Source organism: Symphalangus syndactylus, chromosome 6 (assembly GCF_028878055.3).
Source record: "Symphalangus syndactylus isolate Jambi chromosome 6, NHGRI_mSymSyn1-v2.1_pri, whole genome shotgun sequence".
Lineage (NCBI taxonomy): Eukaryota > Metazoa > Chordata > Mammalia > Primates > Hylobatidae > Symphalangus > Symphalangus syndactylus.
The window spans coordinates 73,896,771-73,911,650 of NC_072428.2; the positions used below are offsets into that span (position 1 = coordinate 73,896,771).

General features: G+C 35.7%; 1 protein-coding gene and 1 pseudogene across 1 annotated transcript; one reads left to right on the plus strand and one right to left on the minus strand.

Moving 5' to 3' along the window:
• LOC129484733 (tripartite motif-containing protein 64-like) overlaps positions 1 to 14,880 on the minus strand; it is a 97,864-nt pseudogene that overhangs the window by 54,761 nt on the left and 28,223 nt on the right.
• On the plus strand, positions 3,357 to 12,199 carry LOC129484731 (tripartite motif-containing protein 49D-like). The gene is made up of 7 exons (XM_055283221.1): positions 3,357 to 3,463; positions 6,057 to 6,471; positions 6,757 to 6,852; positions 8,564 to 8,794; positions 9,509 to 9,531; positions 10,404 to 10,501; positions 11,619 to 12,199. Exons 2-7 carry the CDS (start codon positions 6,061 to 6,063, stop codon positions 12,116 to 12,118), a joined length of 1,359 nt encoding a protein of 452 aa, XP_055139196.1. The 5' UTR covers positions 3,357 to 3,463; positions 6,057 to 6,060; the 3' UTR covers positions 12,119 to 12,199.

Here is a 14,880-nt window from a genome sequence, read left to right on the forward strand (position 1 = left end):
TGACTGCTCCTATCATCACGGCCCCTAGATAAGATATGACTTGTCTTCACACTAGCAGAAACTAATCGAGTCCCTATATTATATATATGTAATTTCTTATATTATATATAACATATATTATATAAAATATAAATATATAAATATTTATATTTCATAATATAAATATTTATACTATAAATAGAACATAAATAATATTTATATTTAATAATTGTTATATTTATATTCTATTTATAATATAAAATATATAATATAACATGTAGATAAAAATATAATATTTTATGTATAATATATATTTTATATAAAATATAAATATATATTTACCTATAATATATAATATGTAATATATATAATATATAATTATATATAATTTTTATACCCTCTGTAGAGGGAATTATTTTTGTTTCTGTATCCATCCGTAATAAAATACTATGTCTGTGTCCATAATAAAAATGCTAGTGAAAAATAGGAACTATAGTCACGTAAGAGATAAAAGAAAGTCTGTTAGTATCAATATATCGATGCATATAAATGGTGTTTGATTTTACAGGGTTTAGTAAAATGCATTCTAGTTTTCTAAACAATTTCCACATTACAGTATGTTTATTTTTCTCTCTTTCATGATTGGAAGGAATGCCACAATACGCATCCCCATAGAATCATCCTTGATTACATCTAAGGGACTCTCTCCAGTAATAAAATTACAGGGTTAATATATTCATATAGGTATTACAAGGTAACCAAACAACATTCCGAATTCTTTCGTCAGCAAAGCCCAATATAATCCTAATCCAGGTAGCCAATCTAATTGATGCAATTAACTCGGATACAGAAGTATATACATACATATGTATATCTCTGCATGTGTGGATGCACTTAAATGGTTTTAAATACCACCGACTTTTCCTCTCAAACAGTATTTTTGTTGAGAATGAGGTATATTCACTAGTTCATCAAAAATATTTTTAAATTTCTTAGATGATTATGTTTGTTACAGTGGCCTGCTGGATTAGAATTAGATCGGGTTTAAAACAATGAAAGAATCTGGGAGAGGGGGCAGAGTGTGGGTTGTTAATTAGCACATGGATCAAAGGAGATTACTGATGTGTTTAGAAGCCACAACATTGACAGAATAAATCCAGAACTAGCAATCCAATTGTAGATGGCTTTACTGTGGTATTTTCTGCCATCTCTGCTCCATAAGACACACCTTAACCACTCTGTGGTGGTATCTGCAGTATTCTATTTTAGTCTAAATAGCATTTTCTCTCAAATACATTCTGTTTCTCTCTCCTTCATCTTCCCTCCCTTCTTCCTTCCAGCTGTATCTTTTCACTAGAGAACACTAGTAGAGTGTTCTCCCAAATTTCGGATTTCAGATACGCATCTGTAAAATAATCTTATGGAGACACACTTTAGTTGCTACTGAATACTTGGTTGTTTACATAAGTTCACAGCATTACTACTGTCCTCCAAAACATGGTTTCCCACTTCCACAGCAAATCTCATCATTGACTCTGCCATCCAAGTTTATTCTATGCCAATCTGGAAGAATCTGGAAAAATACTTAGAATACATTTTAAGTATTCGTCATGCACATGTATTGTATTTTATTTTATATATGTTCGGGTGAATATCTGTCTCCACTAATGGTTTGCAATTCAATTCTTGTATCATGTTTTTTGAAACGCAGAAGTCATCATTAATATAAACCAACTAATTTTTTTTAATTGTTAATTTTTGTCCTGGTTAAGAAAGGCTTATGAGAATATTGTATCATGTTCCCCTTACCTTCAGGACTTGAATCTATTTGGAAATGACTGTGTGTGTTTTCAGGTAGGAGTCAATATTTAGTTACTTTTTTAAAAAAAATTCAATTAATCCAGCATTGTTCTGAGATCACCTTTTGTATTTCAATGTAGAAGAGCACACTAATAATGCAGGATTATTTATATATGTGGTGAGAATTCCAAAATGAAGCCCAGCATGGAAGGTCAAATGATATTAACTCAAGGGATAGATTAGTACAATGAAACATGATGGATAAGTGCGATATAGTTAGATAAAGAGAAAGAAAAACATTTCGCAGTTATCATTGAGACTTCACTCCAAGTTTTTGCATGAAGCGAAAGATCCCAACTGTCTTCCACTGGTTTTAACTTCATTCAGACATGTCTGTCATCTATTATTTCACTCAGTGGCAGTCAGAAGTGAAGAAAAGAGAAAACAGAGAATATATTTTATGCCATGCTCATGAATAATGATTTTTCAGAAATTAATTAATAAAGAACCAACACATACACTTTTAGTGTTTTTACCGCATTTAATAGTAACACAAGAAATGAGTGTTAATAACATTAGGATGCAATTCAAGACATAGAACAGAACCTATTTGTCCTGTTTGATAAGGCACAAGGAAGAGGGCTTTCTGGGATAAAGGGGTTCCCACAGCAGATGAACACATTTCTGATTTGTCTCTGGTCAGAGGTGAATACAGCAAAAGACAGGCCTGAGAGGAGGTGAGAAGGAGCAATTAGGGATGGTGTATATAGGGGAGCTTTGATTAACATCAACAAAGCTCACAGTTCTAGCTTCACAATCCAGGAATAATCCTACATGGCTGGTAGGTCTTGGGACATATTGCAGTGTAATTGGGGAGGTGGTAAAGAGACTGCCCTGAATGTCCTTCTTAACACACCCAAGACTAAAGAGTCCCTCCTCTCCATATATATTGCCATTCCGGTTCTTCCCTTGCCAATACTTATTACAGACACCAAAAGCCCAATTCCAAGAGTCCCCTACATGGACCTCCCAGTAATATTTGCCGGAGGTGAAAGTCTGAGCACCCCATGCAAGAAAACTTTTAGGTGTTGCAGTGATATGGGGCGCAGTTTGACGGTCACATCCAATACAAATGCTTCTCAAATCTCCACATTGAAAGATATGACTGTTGGCTTCATTATGATGCAGAGTAATATCCACTGCAAAATAAGTAAATAAATAAATAAATAAATAAATAAATACAAAGAAAGAAAGAAAGAAAACAGAAGCAGATGAATGGTTAACAGCTTTGGAAAACCAATATTTCCAGTGTATGTCTAACCTGATAGGATTTACGTTACATATGATTCATTTCAGTCATGGCTTTTTAAGGAGTGATGATAATTTAATCAGCGGTGCAAAGGTGTGATCTACATCCTGCATAAGCCTAATCATCTTATTCTCAACCATTCTCAATACTCCACCCACTTAAAGAGGTGGGTGTGGTCTTCAGAGAGTCTTATAAAAGGACATAGAAGAGACAAGCTCAGTTTTCTCCAAAGGAAAAGGAGCGCGCTTAGAGGGCGCTGTATTTTGGTGACCTCTGAAATTCAGTACTGCGGTGAATGAGCTCCTGACCTTGAGGAGTACTTAAAGGAATTATTTCTGGAAGAATCATAGTGGGAACCATTCAAAGAACCCAGGGGTGAGTGAAACTTATATTGATAAAATTATATCTTCTTTCCTTTACAAAATAATAAATTAGAGTGTTAAAAATATCTCATTATCTTAAATCTACACAATGATACCGTTTGTAATTCATATTCTTACTATAGATTTTATGAATTATGAGGATACTAATTGTTGTTATTTTGCGTTTTCTATCATTCTTCAATATAGTTTTGAAAAAATTGACATATCTGGTGTTTGCTGCAACCGATATGTATGCATAATGAATATATGGAGTTGATATTTATGCATGTATGTACACATAGGTGTGTGTAAATATATGTGTAATGAGTGTATTAATATTATACAATTGAATTGAGAAGAGGTTAATGAATGTTAATTCATTCATTCAGCATTTAGACATAACTTTAAATTAGTCAGGTAATGATGAGAGTCGCAAAACAGTGAAACTGAAAAAAATGAGAAAGCTCCCCGAAACATCCTAGTTTGGAAATCAAAACACAATTTTTTGACCAAATAAATATATAAGATATAATTTGATAAGTGATGGTGGTTGCCATCTCGCTTGAGTCTTAATCTTATTAAACGATGAAAAATTCCTTAAAATGACTTAGATGACCTCTGGAGAATATTTACAATTCTAAGATTTTTCATTTCTTTCACTAAAATTCAGCAGTGTTATCGAAGAAAGGAGAGTAAAGAAAAGGACTTAAAATTGCCAAAGACCATAGTTTATGTATTAGTCAGGGCTCTCCAGACAGACAGAATCATAGGATGTATATGTATACATGTAGAGATACATTCATGAGCCATTTCAGCCAACCACAAACCACACATGGTGGTCACATAAGATTATAATACCAGTATGTTTACTGTACCTTTTCTGTATTTAAATATGTTTACATGCTAAATAATTACCACTGTGTTACAATTGCCTACAGTATACAGTACAGAACATGCTGTACAGTTTTGTAGTCTAGGAGCAGTAGGCTTTACTGTATATCATAGGTGTGTAGCAGGCTATACCACCTAGGTTTGTATAAGTATATTCTATCATGTCAAAACAATAAAACCGCCTGGCTAGGTGCAGTGGCTCATGCCTGTAGTCTCAGCACTTTTGGAGGCCGTGGCGGGCAGATCACTTGAGGCCAGGAGTTCAAGTCCAGCCTGGCCAACAGGGCAAAACCTCATCTCTACTGGAAAAAACAAGAAAAAAGAAAAAATTTGCTGGGTGTAGTGGCATGTTCCTGTAATCCCAGGTACTCAGGAGGCTAAGGCAGGAGACCTGCTTGACCCAGGAGGCAGAGGTTGCAGTGAGCCGAGATTGCACCACTGCACTCCAGCCTGGGTGACAGAGTGAGTCTCCATCTCAAAAAGTAAATAAATAAAACCTCCTTACACATTTCTCAGAACATGTATCTGTCCTCAAGCTACACGTGATTCTACACGAGAGGGAATTCATCAGGATAATTCGTTTGCTTGATTATGGAGTCTGAGCAGTTCCAAATATAGGCTGTCTTTAAGCTGATGTCCTGAGGATGCCGGTATCTTGACTGAGCTCAAGGCTGAAAACCTCAGAACCAGCTTCAGGAGAAAGAAAGAGGAAATTGCCTTTTCTCTGGCCTTTTCCTTTTATCTGAGCTACCAGCTGATTGAATGATGCCCACTCACATTGAGGGATGATGGTCCCACTCAGCTCACCAACTCACATGTCTCTCTCCTCTGGAAACACCTTCACAGACTCACCCAGAAACAATGCTGCACCAGTTCCCTAGGTGTTGGTTAATCCAGTCAGACTCATACCTAAAATTCACCATCACACCATAGAAATATAATTACACCTCTTTAAGTTTCACAAAAATCCTACTGTATGTTAGTTCAGAGTTTGGGTATCCCTAGGAGAAGTTAATTTAATCCACGAGAAAATAAAAAGGCCCAATATCTTTAATTATTTTTTCTCTTCTATTCAACCTAAATTGGTTTAATTGCTGTTTTTTATTTGTTTGTTTGGTTGGTTGACTGGTTTTTATATTTTCTTTTGGTTTTGGTTTTTTATTTTACTTTAATTTTATATTATTTTAAGTCCTGAGATAAATGTGCAGGACGTGCAGGCTTGTTATACAGGTAAACATGTGCCATGGTGGTTTGCTGCCCCACTGTTGTGTCTCTCTCTAAAAACATATCATAGGACCCTCTGGCCATCTTCTCGTATTTCTTTGGCCAAGGCAGTTTTTCCCACTCTTTCATACTCATTCAGCAGTTATATGAAAGAAGAATAGGAACAACTACAATTTTTTCTAGGCCACTTAGAATCAAACCCAATTTCCAGATCCACATTCAGAAAATGGGAAATTGAAGAGATTAGTATTATGTTACAGACAGGAGCTAGGAGTAGAAGGGATTGTGAGTCATCTAGTCAGTAATATCTACTATAAAGCCGGGAGACTCTCTCTGTGTGAGATTTTTATTTTTGTTACAGAAGAAATAGTTGGCTGTGCTTTAATGAACACTGTCAAGAGAAGAAACTAGAGCTATCACTTACCTCCACATGTTCGGAAGCTTTTCATCAACCCAGACCCCAAAATGACATGTTGCTCTTTCTTCCACAGAAACATGAATTCTGGAATCTTGCAGGTCTTCCAGAGGGAAGTCACCTGCCCCATCTGCATGAACTACTTCATAGACCCGGTCACCATAGACTGTGGGCACAGCTTTTGCAGGCCCTGTTTCTACCGCAACTGGGAAGACATCCCAATTCTTACTCAGTGCTTTGAATGCATAAAGTCAACACAGCAGACAAACCTCAAAACTAACATTCATTTGAAGAAGATGGCTTCCCTTGCCAGGAAAGCCAGTCTCTGGCTATTCCTGAGCTCTGAGGAGCAAATGTGTGGCACTCACAGGGAGACAAAGAAGATGTTCTGTGAAGTGGACAAGAGCCTGCTCTGTTCGCTATGCTCCAGCTCTCAGGAGCACCGGGATCACAGACACTGTCCCGTTGAGTGGGCTGCTGAAGAACACCGGGTAAGTGATGCCTCTGAAGATCTATTTCTATTAAGGACACCTGAAATTCCTGTGGGCCTATTTTCTTGGAGATTGGGTAAAGCCAACTCTGAGTCCCTTTAAGCAACCCTCTTTTGGGCTTTCTTAGCTTCAAACCTCTGATATTTGACGAAGAAGAAGGGAAATAGAAGAAATGCCATTTCCTAGGGACTTACTTGTCTCCCATTCTGGGCCCCCTCCCTATGAAACGGTCTGCATGTTACTTTATTGTCTTCACTGGTGCTTCAATTTGTGGCTGTTTTGCAGGAGAAGCTTTTAAAGAAAATGCAGCCTTTATGGGGAAAAGCTCGTGAAAATCAGAGAAACCTGAACGTGGAAACCACCAGAATCAGCCACTGGAAGGTTAGTCCCGTACTACACTACCTTCTCCAGGAACTTGCAGAGGGCAAATCGGTGACTCTTAAAATAGGAACTTGATATCAAACCATAATGTTTCTGGGAGTCCATTAAAAAAAAAAAATTGAGAAAAACTGGACTCATTTCTTATGTAGAATAGTATGACTGTTAGATGGGATTTCTAACAAAACCATTGATGTTACCCAAAGCATGCTGGTTTGTTTTCATACAAACCTGTAGCTGTACACCAACAGATACAAGAAACTGGGCCATCTCACAGCGTTCTATATGTGCTGGTTGGATATGCTGGGCATAAGAGTTATTTGACAGTCATGGAAAGCTCAGGTGAACCTTCTGAGCCTGGGTCAGCATTAATCTGAATGCTGGTGGACAAGTAGTATTTGGAATTGCATGGAAAATTTGAGGCAGAAAGAGTGACAGGGGAAATCTAGGGCAACCAAGAAATTAAGAATCTAAACTAGTTAATATTGAATAATCCACAACATATGATGAGAAAAGTGGTGAGAAATACAGATTTGTGTCTTGAGGGAGACATGCAAACATGCCCGAAATATGGGAACTAATATCTAAATATAAGGAGAACTCTGAGGACTTCAGGCAGAGAAATATTAAAAATGATTTTCTCTTTGTGGATGTATACTCGGAGGGTATGATAGCTAATATTAGTGTGTTGAAAAGTATTTCATAAGAACCTAGTCTATGTTGAATATTAAATTAGAAAATCTGCTAGTATAGAAGAAAGAAAGCACCTTTGTCCTCACAAATCGTACAATCCAAATCAGAGAGGCAAAAATGGTCAACATGCCAGTATGTGCAATACATGATGTGTTCCAGTGTGGTAGATTCTTTGTTGGAGAGTAATCAAGCAGGGAAGTAGAAAAGGACAATAGAGGCCAGAAACTGGAGATTAGTGTCTGAGTTTTAAATAGGGTGGTCAGAAAAAAGACTCACAGAAAAATTCAAATCAAACAGTTTTGAAGAGGAAGGGGAGCACGAAAGTATGTATGAATATATATGCGGACCTTGAGTGTGTATATATGTATATGTATGTGTGTGTGTGTGTGTGTGTAAGATTCTAGTTGGACAGAACAGCATATGCAGTAATTTTGAGTTTGTGTATATTTGGAGGCCCGGGGAACCACAAAGAAGTCTATGTTTCAGATTGGGATGACTTAGAAAAAGAATGGAAGGAAATGAACTCACGGAGGCAAAGATGGCCAAATCATAAATGCAGCCTTATTAGGATAGGTTTTGCTGGGCAAAATGCATTTAGCTGGACATGGTAGTCTAAGGTCATTTCACATATAATGAGTTTAAGCAACTTGTTGTGTATCTCAGAAATAGAAATAATTATTTCCTTTCTAGTAACTATAGCTCTATACTCTAACTCTTAAGCATGAACTGTTCTTACTTTTCCATAAATATGGGTTGGAATAGAGAAATTCAAATAGTGTTTTTTTTATTTCCAACTGTCTTAGAACACCCATTATCTTGAATAAATTTAATGTATTTGGTCAGATACATCTATGTTGATCTTTATGCAAAAAGAAAGGAAAGGAAAAAAATTTGTGGATTCTAAGAACTGGCAAGACTGAGGTTTAAACTATTGGGTGTTCGAGAGACAAAGGGAATCAGTGAGATTTAATAGGAGATGGGTAAATACATTTCTCTTTTGACTAACCCATTATCACTGCAGGATTATGTGAATGTAAGGCTAGAAGCTATTAGAGCTGAGTATCAGAAGATGCCTGCACTTCATCATGAGGAAGAAAAACAGAATTTGGAGATGCTGAAAAAGAAGGGGAGAGATATTTTTCATCAACTGCATTTAAGCAAAGCCAAAATGGCTCATAGGAGGGAGATTTTAAGAGGAACGTATGAGGAGCTGATGAAAATGTGCCATAAACCAGATGTGGAGCTACTTCAGGTACAAACTCACAATGTGGTTTCAGGTTTTTGACTATTCACATATATAAGTATTTTCCTCGTGGCTGAAATCCATCTCCCTAACTTTATTTCCATGATGTGTTTCCAAAAACACATTCGCATAACTAATGCTACTTTATTGGGAGAGTATAGCCCCGCCAAGGGATTCTACCAGGCCAAAGGTCCCTCCTACTTTATCCACCAGCCACAAAACGTTGTGGAATGGTCAAGGTAACAGCCCCAATAACTGTTCCCCAACTAAGTCACTAATACATTTTGGGTTCTGAAGCATGTATAAAATAGTGAATGATTCATTTACATTTAGGTTAATTTGAGGACACGGCAAGATCAGAAGTTCTGGGAATCTAGGCTCACATTAATATTATTTTGGGATCCACTCATTTGGGTAATAGGTTCTGGGAAAGATGACTGAGTAGGTTATTCGAGGTTACCATAGAGCACAGACTCTCTGGGCCTCTTCTCCCTTCGCTTCTTTAGAGAATGTCTTCAAGACTCAGACCTTCCCACGACATTAATTAGCGACAATACGACTGACTGGGTTTTTCATTACAGAAGAAATAGAAAATGCTTTGCAGAAGAGAAGATGGTAGGGAAATAATATCTTGAGGAACTGACTCCAAATTTCACACTGAACTTAGTGAAAGATGCATCTTGTGAACTGCACTAAATCTTTCCATTTTTTTTTTTTTTACAGGCTTTTGGAGACATATTATACAGGTAAGTGTGTTCCTGGATTTTAGCGTATGTTCTTTCAGTTTCCACGAATATCAAAGCAGGCTCTACCAAAGTCATGGCATAAATGATTAAGATATTGATTGATACTACTTTTTTTTCGCATTTACTTTCTTTCCCACACCAGAAAAGACAAGACCACTAAGTTAATAAATACATACATAAATAAATAGTGAAAGAAAATTTAAAAAGAACATGTTTATTCCTGATTTTGTTTTATTGCTTAAAAGCCTGCATAGGTGAAAGATGAAGTTTTGTTTTGTGGATGGTGAGAAAGTCACCAGAGGAAGCAGGAGAGAAGTGGGGGAAGTATTTTAGCAGTGACAAAGTTGATGATTTGTTGTTCACACCTATATACATATCAGTTAACAGTTCTGAAAAATAGATTGAAAAAACTGTGGAGTGTTAGAACTGTATAAGTCTCTAGGAAAGCTTGTTTCTAAAAGGCAGGTCTAGCTGCCTAGAACAAGTTTCACATTCTTTATCTTGAAAAGGAAGCAGCAGATGCAGCAGTCTCCCCAGAACCCCGCTATTTCAGACAAAGATGTCAGGGGAGTCTACCAAGAAGTGGAACTCAGAATATCGTTTCTGAATATTCTCAAGGCCATAAGGCTAAGGAACCTTACACATTTGGGGCAAAAAATAAGAAAGATCACACCGAATTCTCACTCAGACTCTCCCACTATGCTTTAAAATTTGGAAACTGTAAATAGGAATTAATTTCAAAAAGAAAGTAATTTTTGAATTATCAAATTTGTGGGTTCAAAGGATTCTCACGAAATGTCTTTTAAATGCAAATAGTGACTTTTATTTATTTTATGGCTGTAGATGTTGTAACTGCAGGTTTTTCCTTGCAGGAGTGAGTGCGTGCTGCTGCACATGCCCCAGCCTCTGAATCTAGAGCTCAGGGCGGGGCCCATCACTGGACTGAGGGACAGGCTCAACCAATTCCGAGGTAAGTCTCCACCCACAGGCAGCACTCCCACTGTCTAAATATTATTGTTAGGATCACATAGGTAATATTTCACCCTTTATCAAATATTTTACTTCTCTATAGACGTAAGTGAACAATATAATCATGCAACCCTTTTGTATCTGTGTCTGTATAGTCAGATTTATAGCATTAAGTTTGAAAGATAGTGAAAAACAAATACATTATGGCCTCATATGTACTGAGTAATGTAATGGGAGAAAGGAGCAGTGTAGCAAATTTAAAAAAGGAGCAAATGGAACAATGCTCAGAATGAAGGCGAGTTATTTAATGTTAAATACAAAATTTTACATTTCTTTAGTGTATTCATTTGAACAGCTAAGAACTGTTCTTTTGAGGAATATAGTTTACTGGAGGTTCTTGGGGTTTTTAAATTTTTTAAATGGATATATATTATGTATTTCCAAGAAAATTAGTTAATGGGTAAAAATAAAAAGAAGAAATCATTTTGTGGATACAAGTAAAATTACAAACAAAAAGAAGTTCAATTTAATTGCAATATGAAAAGCTACATGTTAAGTCTAAAATCCAGCTTCAGCCCCATGCTAGCATGGAGGGCCACAGAGAGACTGGTAAAAGATTTTGCAGAAATCTGCTTTAAGTTATCACATGTGACATGTACTTATGGATTTTTATCCAGTTATCTAGAGCAGTTCTTGGGTAACTGAAAATCTTCACTTTCTTTCCAAAATGATAGCACTAGTTTTTAAGAATAAGAAACATTTCTAAATAATGATCTTAATAACAGCATAGCATTTAGGGCATATAATGTGCAGATTTTGCTTTGAAAATTACATTGAAAGAAGTTGGTCTTACATTTGGCTCTCAGTGTGTAAGTTTTCAAAATGCTTTTAATATCTATGGTTAGCATTTTGTTTGTCTTGTAGATATTAATCATCTCTATACTTTATTAGAAGTTACAAGCAAAAGTGTCCTTGTGACTTTACGTTTCCTGGTAAATTAACTTCTTGATAGAACGATTTTTGCTTATTTACACATGTCTATGCATGTTTTCTTTCTTTCTTTCTTTCTTTCTTTGTATTTATTTATTTATTTATTTATTTATTTACTTATTTTGCAGTGGATATTACTCTGCATCATAATGAAGCCAACAGTCATATCTTTCAATGTGGAGATTTGAGAAGCATTTGTATTGGATGTGACCGTCAAACTGCGCCCCATATCACTGCAACACCTAAAAGTTTTCTTGCATGGGGTGCTCAGACTTTCACCTCCGGCAAATATTACTGGGAGGTCCATGTAGGGGACTCTTGGAATTGGGCTTTTGGTGTCTGTAATAAGTATTGGCAAGGGAAGAACCGGAATGGCAATATATATGGAGAGGAGGGACTCTTTAGTCTTGGGTGTGTTAAGAAGGACATTCAGGGCAGTCTCTTTACCACCTCCCCAATTACACTGCAATATGTCCCAAGACCTACCAGCCATGTAGGATTATTCCTGGATTGTGAAGCTAGAACTGTGAGCTTTGTTGATGTTAATCAAAGCTCCCCTATATACACCATCCCTAATTGCTCCTTCTCACCTCCTCTCAGGCCTGTCTTTTGCTGTATTCACCTCTGACCAGAGACAAATCAGAAATGTGTTCATCTGCTGTGGGAACCCCTTTATCCCAGAAAGCCCTCTTCCTTGTGCCTTATCAAACAGGACAAATAGGTTCTGTTCTATGTCTTGAATTGCATCCTAATGTTATTAACACTCATTTCTTGTGTTACTATTAAATGCGGTAAAAACACTAAAAGTGTATGTGTTGGTTCTTTATTAATTAATTTCTGAAAAATCATTATTCATGAGCATGGCATAAAATATATTCTCTGTTTTCTCTTTTCTTCACTTCTGACTGCCACTGAGTGAAATAATAGATGACAGACATGTCTGAATGAAGTTAAAACCAGTGGAAGACAGTTGGGATCTTTCGCTTCATGCAAAAACTTGGAGTGAAGTCTCAATGATAACTGCGAAATGTTTTTCTTTCTCTTTATCTAACTATATCGCACTTATCCATCATGTTTCATTGTACTAATCTATCCCTTGAGTTAATATCATTTGACCTTCCATGCTGGGCTTCATTTTGGAATTCTCACCACATATATAAATAATCCTGCATTATTAGTGTGCTCTTCTACATTGAAATACAAAAGGTGATCTCAGAACAATGCTGGATTAATTGAATTTTTTTTAAAAAAGTAACTAAATATTGACTCCTACCTGAAAACACACACAGTCATTTCCAAATAGATTCAAGTCCTGAAGGTAAGGGGAACATGATACAATATTCTCATAAGCCTTTCTTAACCAGGACAAAAATTAACAATTAAAAAAAATTAGTTGGTTTATATTAATGATGACTTCTGCGTTTCAAAAAACATGATACAAGAATTGAATTGCAAACCATTAGTGGAGACAGATATTCACCCGAACATATATAAAATAAAATACAATACATGTGCATGACGAATACTTAAAATGTATTCTAAGTATTTTTCCAGATTCTTCCAGATTGGCATAGAATAAACTTGGATGGCAGAGTCAATGATGAGATTTGCTGTGGAAGTGGGAAACCATGTTTTGGAGGACAGTAGTAATGCTGTGAACTTATGTAAACAACCAAGTATTCAGTAGCAACTAAAGTGTGTCTCCATAAGATTATTTTACAGATGCGTATCTGAAATCCGAAATTTGGGAGAACACTCTACTAGTGTTCTCTAGTGAAAAGATACAGCTGGAAGGAAGAAGGGAGGGAAGATGAAGGAGAGAGAAACAGAATGTATTTGAGAGAAAATGCTATTTAGACTAAAATAGAATACTGCAGATACCACCACAGAGTGGTTAAGGTGTGTCTTATGGAGCAGAGATGGCAGAAAATACCACAGTAAAGCCATCTACAATTGGATTGCTAGTTCTGGATTTATTCTGTCAATGTTGTGGCTTCTAAACACATCAGTAATCTCCTTTGATCCATGTGCTAATTAACAACCCACACTCTGCCCCCTCTCCCAGATTCTTTCATTGTTTTAAACCCGATCTAATTCTAATCCAGCAGGCCACTGTAACAAACATAATCATCTAAGAAATTTAAAAATATTTTTGATGAACTAGTGAATATACCTCATTCTCAACAAAAATACTGTTTGAGAGGAAAAGTCGGTGGTATTTAAAACCATTTAAGTGCATCCACACATGCAGAGATATACATATGTATGTATATACTTCTGTATCCGAGTTAATTGCATCAATTAGATTGGCTACCTGGATTAGGATTATATTGGGCTTTGCTGACGAAAGAATTCGGAATGTTGTTTGGTTACCTTGTAATACCTATATGAATATATTAACCCTGTAATTTTATTACTGGAGAGAGTCCCTTAGATGTAATCAAGGATGATTCTATGGGGATGCGTATTGTGGCATTCCTTCCAATCATGAAAGAGAGAAAAATAAACATACTGTAATGTGGAAATTGTTTAGAAAACTAGAATGCATTTTACTAAACCCTGTAAAATCAAACACCATTTATATGCATCGATATATTGATACTAACAGACTTTCTTTTATCTCTTACGTGACTATAGTTCCTATTTTTCACTAGCATTTTTATTATGGACACAGACATAGTATTTTATTACGGATGGATACAGAAACAAAAATAATTCCCTCTACAGAGGGTATAAAAATTATATATAATTATATATTATATATATTACATATTATATATTATAGGTAAATATATATTTATATTTTATATAAAATATATATTATACATAAAATATTATATTTTTATCTACATGTTATATTATATATTTTATATTATAAATAGAATATAAATATAACAATTATTAAATATAAATATTATTTATGTTCTATTTATAGTATAAATATTTATATTATGAAATATAAATATTTATATATTTATATTTTATATAATATATGTTATATATAATATAAGAAATTACATATATATAATATAGGGACTCGATTAGTTTCTGCTAGTGTGAAGACAAGTCATATCTTATCTAGGGGCCGTGATGATAGGAGCAGTCAGAGGATTTCTTGCGTTGTGATGAGTGCATATAAGTTAAACGAGCCACTTATGAGTAGAATTGATAGCAAGATAACGACTAGGGTTACTTCCTATGAAATTGTTTGGGCTACAACTTGTAATGCGCCAATTAGTGCATAATTTGAATTTAATGGCTCATCCTGATCATAGAATGGAATAGACGGCTAGGCTTGATATGGTTAGTAAAAATTGGAGGCCTATATTAAAATTAATTAGACGATCTGGTATAGGGAGGGGTGTTCACAATAGGAGAGCGATAGAAAGG

Coding starts and splice junctions, on each gene's coding strand:
- LOC129484731 (XM_055283221.1), top strand. CDS start 6,061: ATGAATTCTGGAATCTTGCAGGTCTTCCAGAGGGAAGTCACCTGCCCC. Junction 6,853..8,563: donor CCAGAATCAGCCACTGGAAG/GTTAGTCCCGTA, acceptor TTATCACTGCAG/GATTATGTGAATGTAAGGCT. Junction 10,502..11,618: donor CAGGCTCAACCAATTCCGAG/GTAAGTCTCCAC, acceptor CTTATTTTGCAG/TGGATATTACTCTGCATCAT.